Source organism: Taudactylus pleione, unplaced genomic scaffold (assembly GCF_031769625.1).
Source record: "Taudactylus pleione unplaced genomic scaffold, aTauple2 ptg000522l, whole genome shotgun sequence".
Taxonomy (NCBI): domain Eukaryota; kingdom Metazoa; phylum Chordata; class Amphibia; order Anura; family Myobatrachidae; genus Taudactylus; species Taudactylus pleione.
Window position 1 is genome coordinate 1,392,665 of NW_028284924.1, and position 12,507 is coordinate 1,405,171.

The 12,507-nt window shown below is 46.1% G+C and overlaps 1 protein-coding gene across 1 annotated transcript in view; it reads left to right on the forward strand.

Annotated features, from left to right (window-relative positions):
• The window catches only part of TTC7A (tetratricopeptide repeat domain 7A), a 472,360-nt gene that overhangs the window by 146,244 nt on the left and 313,609 nt on the right, over nt 1-12,507 (forward strand). Inside the window, exon 9 of the mRNA XM_088450682.1 lies at nt 2,328-2,465. Coding sequence (XP_088306808.1) covers nt 2,328-2,465 — 138 coding nt within the window. The remainder of the gene's footprint in view (nt 1-2,327; nt 2,466-12,507) is intronic.

Consider the following 12,507-nt stretch of genomic DNA (forward strand, 5'->3'; position numbering starts at 1 on the left):
TCTCTGACATACTCAGTAGGTGCCGGAACTCTCAGGTAATGACATCACTGACACTGGTGGGAGGAGTCAGATGTTAGATCAACTGCCAGTAACTGTAATGTAGCTGGTCCTAGCAACGGTGCCTGGTTACTCCTCTCATTAGCACCAGTAGATGTACTAAGCCTTGGAGAGAGATAAAGTGGATGGAGATAAAGTACCAACCAATCAGCTCCTAGCTGTCATTTTTCAAATACAGCCTGTAAAGAGACCGTTAAAAGCTGAGTGGTTGGTACTTTATCTCTGTCCACTTTATCCCTCTCCAAGGCTTAGTACATAGACGCCTCAGTGATAGATTTGTGCAGTGGCTGTTCTAATGATAAGGGGGCACTGCAATATTGCATAATCTGACCTGATCAATGTAATGTGTCATAATCTGACCTTATCATTGTAATGTGGTATTATATGAACTGGAAGGCACTATAATGTTATAATATGAATTGTGCCCCAGTTCATATTATATATGTGGCAAAATGTGAAGTGGAGGCACCATGGTGTGGCATAATATGAAATGGAAGACACTGTAATGTGGCAGAATATGAACTGGAGGCACTATAGTGTGGCATAATATGAACAGGGGGCACTGTAATGTGGTATAATATGAACTAAGGGCACTGTACAGTATGTATATAATCTGAATTGGGGGGTATTGTGTGGAATGTGTACTAGCAGCCCTACAATGTGACATAATGTGAACTAGGGCATTACTATGGTTCATAAAATAAACTAGGGCACTACTATAGGGCATAACATTAACTAGGGCACTACTATGGTTCTGGCTACACCCTTGTTTACTGGTGTGTGTGTGTATATATATTATACAGTGGGCAGTGGGACCTGGGGCATGCACTGCAGGAAAGGACAGAAGTGGAACGGGGATGAGTTCAAAACTACTAGTTATTATTTATTCACATAGCACCTGCATGCTACACAGAACTTTACAATTGGATAAGCAGTTATTTTCATTGTCTCGGTGTACAGTGTGTTATAGCTTAGTTGTCAGCTGTCAGCATCGTGTTTTCAGGTTAAATAAATTATATTTGCTAGATCATTCGGTGGTCATTTTTAAAAATGCAATGGGTTTCTGATAATTGAGGACATAAAATTATATGGTAAATCTGTAGCACATTCTCTGACTGGCATGTCTGTATGGTAAGTCAGTAGCACATTCTCTGACTGGCATGTCTCTATGGTAAGTCAGTAACACATTCTCTGACTGGCATGTCTCTATGGTAAGTCAGTAGCACATTCTCTGACTGGCATGTCTCTATGGTAAGTAGTCAGTAGCACATTCTCTGACTGGCATGTCTCTATGGTAAGTCAGTAGCACATTCTCTGACTGGCATGTCTGTATGGTAAGTCAGTAGCACATTCTCTGACTGGCATGTCTGTATGGTGAGTCAGTAGCACATTCTCTGACTGGCATGTCTCTATGGTAAGTCAGTAGCGCATTCTCTGACTGGCATGTCTCTATGGTAAGTCAGTAGCACATTCTCTGACTGGCATGTCTGTATGGTAAGTCAGTAGCACATTCTCTGACTGGCATGTCTCTATGGTAAGTAGTCAGTAGCACATTCTCTGACTGGCATGTCTCTATGGTAAATCAGTAGCACATTCTCTGACTGGCATGTCTCTTTGGTAAGTTAGTAGCAAATTCTCTGACTGGCATGTCTCTATGGTAAGTCAGTAGCACATTCTCTGACTGGCATGTCTGTATGGTAAGTCAGTAGCAAATTCTCTGACTGGCATGTCTGTATGGTAAGTCAGTAGCACATTCTCTGACTGGCATGTCTGTATGGTAAGTCAGTAGCACATTCTCTGACTGGCGTGTCTGTATGGTAAGTCAGTAGCACATTCTCTGACTGGCATGTCTCTATGGTAAGTAGTCAGTAGCACATTCTCTGACTGGCATGTCTCTATGGTAAGTAGTCAGTAGCACATTCTCTGACTGGCATGTCTCTATGGTAAGTCAGTAGCACATTCTCTGACTGGCATGTCTCTATGGTAAGTCAGTAGCACATTCTCTGACTGGCATGTCTGTATGGTAAGTCAGTAGCACATTATCTGACTGGCATGTCTGTATGGTAAGTCAGTAGCACATTCTCTGACTGGCATGTCTCTATGGTAAGTCAGTAACACATTCTCTGACTGGCATGTCTCTATGGTAAGTCAGTAGCACATTATCTGACTGGCATGTCTCTATGGTAAGTCAGTAGCACATTCTCTGACTGGCATGTCTCTATGGTAAGTCAGTAGCACATTCTCTGACTGGCATGTCTCTGTCTTAACAGGCCAACAGAGATGGTGTTATCAGCCAAGCTCCAGACCAGAAGGAAGACCGGGCCGTTAGCCTCCAAAATGCTTCTGCAATCTATGACCTGCTGAGTATCACAATGGCCAGAAGAGGGCAGTATGCCATGCTTTCTGAGGTACTATGCTGTATTGTGGATAAGGATGGGCCATCCCTGCATTTGTGCAGCACTTGAGTACAGAACTCTCTCAGCTATTCTGTAGAACAATCAGCATAATAGAAAGCACCCTGTTTCTTTATGCTTTTCCTCTAAATCTGACATACCTAAAATTATTATTGCCTGTACTCAAACATTTTGTTTTCATTGTATCTAATACAGAAGAATGCGCTAGATAATGTGCTAGATTCAGAGGGCCCCATTTAAGAACGAAGTTTAATACCAGCAGCATGTTTCGTTTAGTCTCACTGTTATACAAATGATAATGCCACTAGTATTTATCTATACTTATCCCTCCGGCGAGGTCCAGTGAAGTTCTCCTCGTCTGCGAGGTCCTCCGCTCAGCTGCTGATGGGCTTCTGTGTACGGTCCATCTTCGCATGTGCTTGGCACTGTGACCAGGCGGGAACCTGGCAGTGCTTGGAGGCAGCGCTGGGTTCCCATTGCCGGCAATGGGGATCGCATCGCTCTCGCCAGTTACAGATGGCGAGCGCAATACAGCGACAAACAATGATGATCTTAGATTACCGCTGCATGCAGAATACAGGATGGATGACATAACCCCTTTAGCGAGCGACGATCCGACGATCGGGATTGCGGCAGTTCGTGATGCCAACGCCGGTATCCTGTTCTCCTTTTGAATATCGGCGTTGGCATTATGCCGGGTGGCGGGATTCTGGCGGCGTAAGACAGACACCCGGCATCCCGTCCGCTGGCAATATAACTACATCCCGCCACGATGATGCGATTGTGCTCCCACGCCCCAGTACAGCCCATCTTTCTTGCCAAAACACCCCCTCTGGTTGCTCCCTCCTGATGGAGGGGGCAGCAAGTATGACATGGATGCAGATGGGTCTTTTGCTAATGCCGCGGCTAATTTAATTAATATTGAAATGCACTCTGCGGTGGTGCACATATGACGCACCATCGAATGACAGAGGCAGTTTCTGCGTCTGACCATGGCCTCCTGTATGAATGGTAGTGTGTCTTTAGACTAACTGTTTACAGCAATGCGCCTGCGACACGCCGCATCTGCTTAGCCACGCCCCCAGTTATCTCCAAGGAACGGCCACTGAATTCCGCAGACCGTGCGTCTGATTCTGCTCTGTATCTCTGAGCGCTAACAATCGGGAGACATTCGCTGTGTGACTGGGACACATGCATAGAATTAAAACATCGGCCAACTGTGTGCGGCAGCGACACTGCGTGCCGATCAGAGTCAGGCCCAAAGTTGGAAAGAGGCGTGCCCTAGCTTATTGCTAAATTACACGGACGCAGTTTGCAAGTGCGTACGCCTTGACCTGTCCAGCGATGGAGCACTCAGCGGGGTGGGTGTTTCTGGGCGGCGAACATGTGGACACACGTAACTGATCCGTCTTGTGTGAATGCCCTGGGAGTGTGAATAGGCTTTCACGCCCAGACACATATACACCAGAAGACCAAAGGAGGCAAATCATTGGTTCTTGGTTTTCTACACTAGAAACTACACCAATATTTGCCTAATAGTTAGCCAAGCAATTGTGGTGGATGACCACACCCCTTCAGCATGGGCCCCTACTACTGCATTCCTCTGGTGGGCCCTTTATGCCCCAGTCTGACACTGCCCCCGGGGTTACATAAACCTAATCCTCACCCCCCCGCGGCTAGAACCTAAGACATCCGGCTTACCTTCGGTATGCTCGGTGTCGGGATTTCGTAGTGGGGCTAATGATAGACGTCAGGATTTTGACGCCTGTCTTTAGTCCCATGTTGGGCTTGCAGTGTCAGGATATCAACGGGTGGTATCCTGACTGCATCCCATTCGGGGTACATTTGTAGACTTGTGCATTATAATAAGCTAGTAAATAAGCTGTCGCAGCCGTATGGATAAGATACGTCCAACTCTTCATCGGCCCCATCGTCTTTTATGAATAAAATAGTCCCCGGGCCTCTGGGAGTTGATAAGGGGATAATCAGACAGATAGAATAGCAAAACATGACATGACGCAGCCCTTCTATGTATACATAATTGTGCTTACTAGTGACTGCACATAGGGACCGATTCAGAGATGGGCGCTAATACCAGCGCAGGAATGCAGCTGCGAGTATATGCTAAAATACCCAAAGCTTACCCGAGCATAGAGACGCCCAACTACTGCTTTCGCCTATCTGTCCAATGTCGCACTCCTGCGTAAACATCGGTAACATCGACACACTGCGGCCAGTCACGCAGCATGTAAGGCAAGTCTGACCAGCCACAATAACTGCAGCTCTCCTGACACGTACAGTACCCTCATGCTGTGAAAGCGATCGCAATGGCTGATTTATGCACGCCCATGAAATGGCCTTTAAACGGTCAGACACACCTGCTTTTGTCTAAGCCCCACCCACCCCCCCGATACCACCCCAAACGCTGACTACCTGTCACTCACTTTGCAAGTGAATCCTCTGTGCGAACGCAATCGCAAAAGAGTCGCAGGCATGTATAATACAGCAATGGCAAATATCGCCATTGTGCCCATCTCTGAATCAGGCCCATGCATTGCAGCAAACATACAGAAGGGAAAGGTCACCACTAAGCGCCACCTATGTTTTCCTGCAGGTGTGTTGTGACGAGCTAGAGGCGTATGTATAATGGGTGCAGGGTGTGGGGTGCACACTGGCTCCTGAGTCCAGGGGGGCACACCCTGCACCCATATTTTTAATACTTACCTCTCCGGAGTCCAGCGTCGGCAGTAGCAGCACTGTACAAATTGCCTGGAAAATGGCCGCCGCGGCCATGTTCCCAACGCTTTGCGCATGCACAGTAGGGAAATCGCTGCTGCGCTATTTCCCCGGTGACCTGCGCATGCAAGGAGGGGGCCCTGGAAGGAGACTGCACATGAGCCCCCTCCTCTCTTAATACTCCCCTGTGCCGAGCACACACTGTGCAATAATCGGCTGATAATCATCTGATCAGGCCAATAATTGAATAGATTATTGCTGCGACCAATCAGTAATACTGGTCTGTCAGACATGCAAAACCCTCCAGCATGTCCGATAGATCCTATAATCGGTCGGCTGCATCTGGCAGTGTATGTGCTGCCGCGTCCGACTGTGTGACATTTCCCTGTTCCTTCACAGGGGAGGAACGCATAAGTCGTGGTCATACACTGTGACCTATCGGTCTGGCAGACATTTTATCTGCCAATGTATGCCCATCATTACTCATTTGTACCTCAGACCGGATTCATATCATTCCTGAGGCAAAGGAATATTGGGGCTGCTTCATTTACAGCAACCTTGTTACCTACACATACTGTAACTGTCCACTAGATATCTGAGAAGACAGCACATTAATAAACATAAGGTCGGTTGTTGCCCACACTTGCCCTGACTTTTAAAAACCTGAATATTATTTAGCAAAGTGAAAGTATGAGGTATTAGTATATATTTTGATCAAGTATTTAAAGTTTGCAGCCCACGTCACAGGTCCTCAGATTTCTGCAAGTCCTACACCAACATCATGATTAGAATTACAACAAATTGCAGTTAAAATCAATTGCTCTCATTTCCCTCATGGTGACTGACATGACCAAGGCTGGCGTGTAAGCCACATGTATCAGGCCTTATATAGGCTTGATAGACAGCAGCCAAGACAGCGTTAGGCAGCATTTTGAAACCAACACAGTAAAGAAATGAACTTCGCTCAGTTAATTCCTTACTATTAATTGCACCAGCTCCATGACAATATATTGTAAATGCCCTAAATGGATACAACAACAGAATGTCAGCTGTTATCAGTGCCCGAGGATGTGCTTATCTTTTCTATGTATGTTACTTTAATAAGCATATTACATGTACTGTGTATGACAGCTGTTACTCCTATATTCATCTCCTGGGCAGCTATGGATATTAATGAGCATTAATGAGTCAATGAAAGAGCCCATGTACTGACAAGAGCATGCTCACTGTAGGGATGGACATCTGAAACCGATGGCTAGTAGTCAGCGATACTCCCAATCTGATGGAATACCGTGTTAGCGATAGTTGCCAGCCATTGGATGTTCCATCCGATGACTTCCGGCTTGTATTCAGATGCGGACACCTGAGAGTGTTGTCCGCAGTACTAGGGCCGGATTATCGACAAGGCGGTACAGGCGACCGCCTAGGGCCCGATGGGACCCGGGGGGCCCGGTTTACCACCAGCATGCTATCATGTTTATAAATCCATTTTTCCTGCATTAATATTACAGACTTCTTGTCTGTTGCAGGAGGGAGCGGGGCGGGTGGAAACGGGACATGCGAGGGGGCGGGACTTGAAGGATGGCAGGATGGCCATGAAGGACTCAAAGGGGGTAAGACTAAAGCTGGGTGCACACGTAAAGATATTCTGTACAACCATCCAGCTAGTTGATTGGTTGGAATGAAAATCTGGTAATGTATGGGAGTAACTGATGATCAGCAATTTGCTCCTAAGTGCCAGCATTGCGTTTTCGTTCGCAGTGGATTTGAGAAGTTATGCAAATGTTGGTAGCCGCCATCTATTGTACAGAGACGCCCCCTGGCGGCTTCTCAGATCAGCCACTTACATACAAAGAAGCAATTTCGGTCGCAACATTGGATGCCGGGGTAAAACACCGGGATCTGAAGCACTGCGACACCCCCCTGAATCGCGCCATTTCCCTGTTACCTCCCCCAACCAGTCCCTGCCTGTCAATCACTTTGCAAATAAATCCTCACTCCGACCGCTGTCACCAGATCATTGCAGCACAAGCGCATGTAGCTCAGTTGCACACGCAGTAGACAGAACATTGGCCATTTGCGAAAAAATATAAATTGTGTCCACCTCTGAATAAGATCTTCTATCATGTACTTGTACATATTAATAGGGAGCCCCGTATTAGTATCCTGCCCAGGGCCCAGTGATGTCTGCGCAGCACAGCTCATTAGCACAAGCGCAAAGCTCTGGCTTCTACTGTACACCAAATGGTTTGTCTGCAATGCTACAGTACATAGCTATCGCATTGCATGATTTGATGCCAGAAACCCGGCCACCAATCGATGGCAGGCTTCCGATGTCCATCCCTAGCTCTCTGTGTTCCTAAACCACTTCCTGTGACATCACCAAGCATCCATCTTTCAGTGCATTGGCTCAGCATGGTAACATGAGCGTATTTACATAAGGCTTATATGTATAACAAGAGATAATGGGGCACAATTTGATATCTAATTTTATCCAGTTATGGTATGTGTGTTAATAATTAAGTGCCTACCCATATGACAACTTTAAAGTGGCACATTTCTATTACTTTCACTTTTTTAACCTCAATACGCCACGTGGAGTGAGATTGCTGGCACGAGTGAGCCGTCAGATCCTGTGCAATTCTGCTAGCTCCAGGTGTCTTTTTGGAGGCTTTTTTTTCCAAAAATGCATCTTATTCGCAATGTGAGGTGTCTAGGGCACACCAGGAGACTCTACTGATTAATTTGATATGTGGCACTTGTATATCTAAGTGCGACTGAGGGCCTGATTCAGCAAGGAACGCAGTTGCTTATACGCACACAATCAGTGCGCGTGCTCGAACTAGCCACTGCGCTCAGGACTGCAATCGCAGAGGATACGCAGACCCATGACAGAGTGATTGACAAGAAGTGCCATTTGTGGGTGGTGACAGGGGTGTGGTTGGGGAAACGCAGGTGTGCCACTGCGTTTCAACCCCATTGCATGGGCGTGCATAAATTAGCCACTGCGAAACCAGACGCCGCCTGAGGACTCATAGCGTGCGCTGAAGTTAGCAATTCCTAAGGTCTGGGCTTCATTAACTGTGCGTATGGGTCCGATGTTACTGATTGTTTCTCTATGTTGTCCAAGAAAATGGATGTGAGTAAGGGGAAGTGGGCGTCCTTATGTCAGGCTGCGATCGCAATGTGAATGCAAACATTTAAATATCACCGCTGTTATTAGTGACGTGCATATTAGCAGAATAGCCATCCATAGTGAATCAGGCCCCGAGCCTGTATCTGAAGCACAATGAAACCTAGCATGGAAAGAAGCTGCAGCCTCTGCATTGTAGCACTTCATATACAGATTCACACAGATATACAAGGGTCGTATATCAAATGAATCCGCGCAGAGTGCTGGTGCGTCCTAGTTAGGTCGCATTGCAACTTAGTCACATTTTCATCAAAAAAGATACAAATTCAAACTCAATGTATCTCATATTCTTACAGACCTGAGTTTGATTGGGGAAGGCTTGGACCACCCTGGGGCCTGGGTCAAAAGGCCGCTGACCCAAATATCCCCATTATAATTCCCTGCTGACTCCACTCAATATATCACCACTGTCTGACTACTTTTACTGTGTGTTTGATTCTCTGAGTCATATTATACTCCTCTGGTAAGAAAGGGAACGACACAATGTATTTCATTCATGAGTCGCATATTAACTTTGTAATATCTTACTTATGTTGCTTTTTGGTACAGACAACTGAGATCCTGATGTAGACTGTACATATTGGTCCCCAAATAATTGATTTTAACGGTTAATGCCATCTTGGGGCATCACAAACCAATCATATGGGGTACATTTACTAAAAGGTCTAAAAAGGAAAAGGAGTCATTGCCCATTGCAACCAATCAGAGTCTAGCTGACATACAGTATATCTAGTACATTCCTGAAAATGATAGGTAGAATCTGATTGGTTGCTAGTGGCACCACATCTAGTTTTGCATTTTGGAAGTTTTGTGGCGTGATTCAATTTGGCTCAATACCTTACTGCGCGAGGATAAGGGTTCTAGCCTCTGATTTTTACGCCCGGAGCTATGCAATTCCAAGCCCTTTTCATCGTGCGGTAAATCCGCAGCTAACATGCATTAATTCGTCATTTCCGGCATAAGTACCTGGAGCTATTGGTTAATGCATTCATATTGGCTGTGATAAGGACAGAAAGCCCTACTTAACCCGGGTTTGTGCAGCTCTACCACTTTCTAATTTCTTAAATGATCCCTTTAACACTCTCCCTTCCACCAGATTCATTCATTTTGTCACACATCCCCTGTAATTCATCAACCATCATTGGGCACAGTTCCCCTTATAATGCAGCACACACCCCTGTAATAAAGAACACATCCCCTCTAATTCATCAACCGTCATTGGGCACTGTTTCCTTTATAATAAGGCACACATGCCCTGTAATGTAGCACACATCTCCAGTAAACCAGCACACTTCCTTGGGTGCAAAGCACCTGTAATTCATCACACATTCTTGAGCACACAGCCACTCATGGGGCCATCAGTGTGCTGGACAGCAGCAGCCATTTTCTTGTAGCACACATCCTTCTTACCCATCTCCATGGTGGGTGGTAACTGATAACCTCATTACTGTGTTGTTTCCGCCCAGCCCGGCCTCAAGGAGTTTGCTAGACTCTTCAGGGAGTCAAGGAGATCACCACTATTTCAGAGAGTCTCCCTGACATTCAGGTAGAGTTGGCAAACTTGGTTTACACAAAGGTTCTCCTTTCCCCAGTATATGTGAACATTTATTTAGTTAGGCAGCTGTATCCTGTCATAGATCATACGAGGTGGGAACCTTTACTTTTCTTCAGTGGTCTTACCCCAGGAGGCATGGGGGTAGATGTATGATAGCGGCACTTAACGTGCCGCTATAACGCTTCCTGCTTCGCCTCTTTGCCGAGGTGGCGCAGGAAGCACTACCGATGAGATGTATGAACATCTCATCAGCCGGAGAGGGGGAGTGTTAACTCCCCTTTCCGGCGCTAGCCGCTAGAGACCACAGCGCATCAGCCTAGTGCTGATGCGCTGTGTCTCTGTCCCGGCCGACTCCAATGAGCATGCGTGGGATCTCACAAGTATTGCGAGATCCACGCGTGCAGCCTGGAGCCAGCAGCAGGGACAGCGCTGTCCCTGCTGTGGAGATAGGGCAGCGCCAGGCTGTAGCTGTCGATAACGACAGCTACAGCGGGCCGAACGGTCGGGCGATCTGACCGTTCGTACATGGCCCAGGCTATCGGATAGCAGCACCGATAATGACAGGGGCGCATAGCGCCTCTGTCATTTACCGCCCAGACCCCTGATCATACTTTGGGGAGAAGCGGTGTCAGCGGACCTAAAGTGCGCTTATACCGCTTCTGGGCGTCTTACATCTCCCCCATGGTGAGCTACAAGACCCGTAACCCTTCCCTCCACTTCTCCTCCACTAAGGGCTTCACTTACATAGACATCTTAATTCTGATATTTTCCTTACATTTTAAAAGTGCAGTTATACCTCTGGCTTGACCTGTAGTATATCATTGTCATGTGCTGGGTTTGCTATCCTGCAGTATTATTATCTGAGAAACATCAAGGTCTTCTTTTGTGGTTTCCATGTTCCTGGCGTCTCTGACTTTCACACCGTCATTTGCTCCTCTGCTTATAATAAGGGTTTTTAAAGATTGATTGACTGTTCTAAACAGATCCTGCATTAAATCTCGCTCTAATAGCTGCATCCACCGGCCACACAAACCACAAAGGTCGTGACCAGTGTTTGTTAGAAAGTGAAGGAGTAGTAAAGAAACTGCGATGTACAATCCATCCTGAGCCTACAAGCTTCCTAGTATTGAGAAACACTTGTTAAATATTCTAGAAAACAACAGCACTGTAGCAGCGCTCAGAATAAATCACAAAAATAACACACTTGAGTTTTGGATAAAAGTTAACAGTGTATTTAATAAAACTATCTAACACGGGGTGATTCGGCAGAAGACGCAGATGGGTGCCTGCGCGCAGCATCCCGATAGTCAGGAAACTGCATGTGCGCTGGACCCGTTCTGCATGAGCGCACGCAGAGCGGCAGCAGAGCGGCAGTGATTGACAGTCTGCTGCCGTTTGTGGACGAGGAGGAGGGAAGAGGCCAGGATCTCCATCGGCATACAGAGATTTCCTGGCCTCTTCGATGCATCTGTGGCGTCCGGCTTGCGTGACCCCATGGGTCACTCAGCCGGCCGTTGGGATCGCAGATTAAGCGATGCTGCGTACTTGGATGCAGCTCTGGTAAGTGATCCATGCAGTAAGCGTGACGCCTCCTGCATTACCATGTTGGTGCTATCACAGTTGCTATGAACCACCCCCACAGTGCAATAATCACATAAAATACACATCTCTATGGACACTACACCATAATGGACAGTAATAATACAATTAATTGCCTTAAAACATGATAAAATAGTAATATGCCAATACAAATGCAACTACATACGTTCCTTATTAAATGGACTGTTAACCTGTGATAAACTGTGCTGTATGTGCATAGCCCCCATTTCCACAGGTCTTACTGAGCAACAATAAACAGATTCTCAATAGTAATTTTAAAGTATAAACATTCTCACCCGAGAGGGCTCCAATGATACTAATGTTAATTCACTGGATATAGAAAGGTACAGTTACAATATAGCACAAGGTATACATAGCAGAACTATAATGCTAATGAGCATGGTTCACACACGCATTCATACGCCCTGTAAATTACTTTTCATAGGTAGGGCATTACGGGGATGTGTAAGCCGATGAAAGATCACAAGCAGACAATAACCTGCACAGCTACTTATACAAATGTCACAGTATTAAATCCACACACTCCCGATAGTGAGGATGATGGTAATCCCTCAATAGTGTGGGTGAAGTAAAGCACTTTCCAGGCACAGGATACCTTAAAAAATTAGCCATGCAGTTCAATAAAGTGCCACAGTTGAGGTAAATGCAGCCAATTGAGATAAATAGTCCACTGGTACAACAGCAACTTATGATGAAACTGAACCTCTGACGCGTTTCATTATGCAAGGCAATTTCATCAGTGTACAGGATCTAATGTTAGATGTTCTGCCTATGGTAATTACCTTATTTTTGTAGGACTATGTGCTAAACACCTTTTTTTAATCCAAATCCAGCTCCCTTCGAAATTCCTACTTTACTAGATGGTCTCTTAGGACCAGGTATAGCAAATATTGCAGGAAATTATCTCCTTCCACCATCAGAGTCAAAGCCCG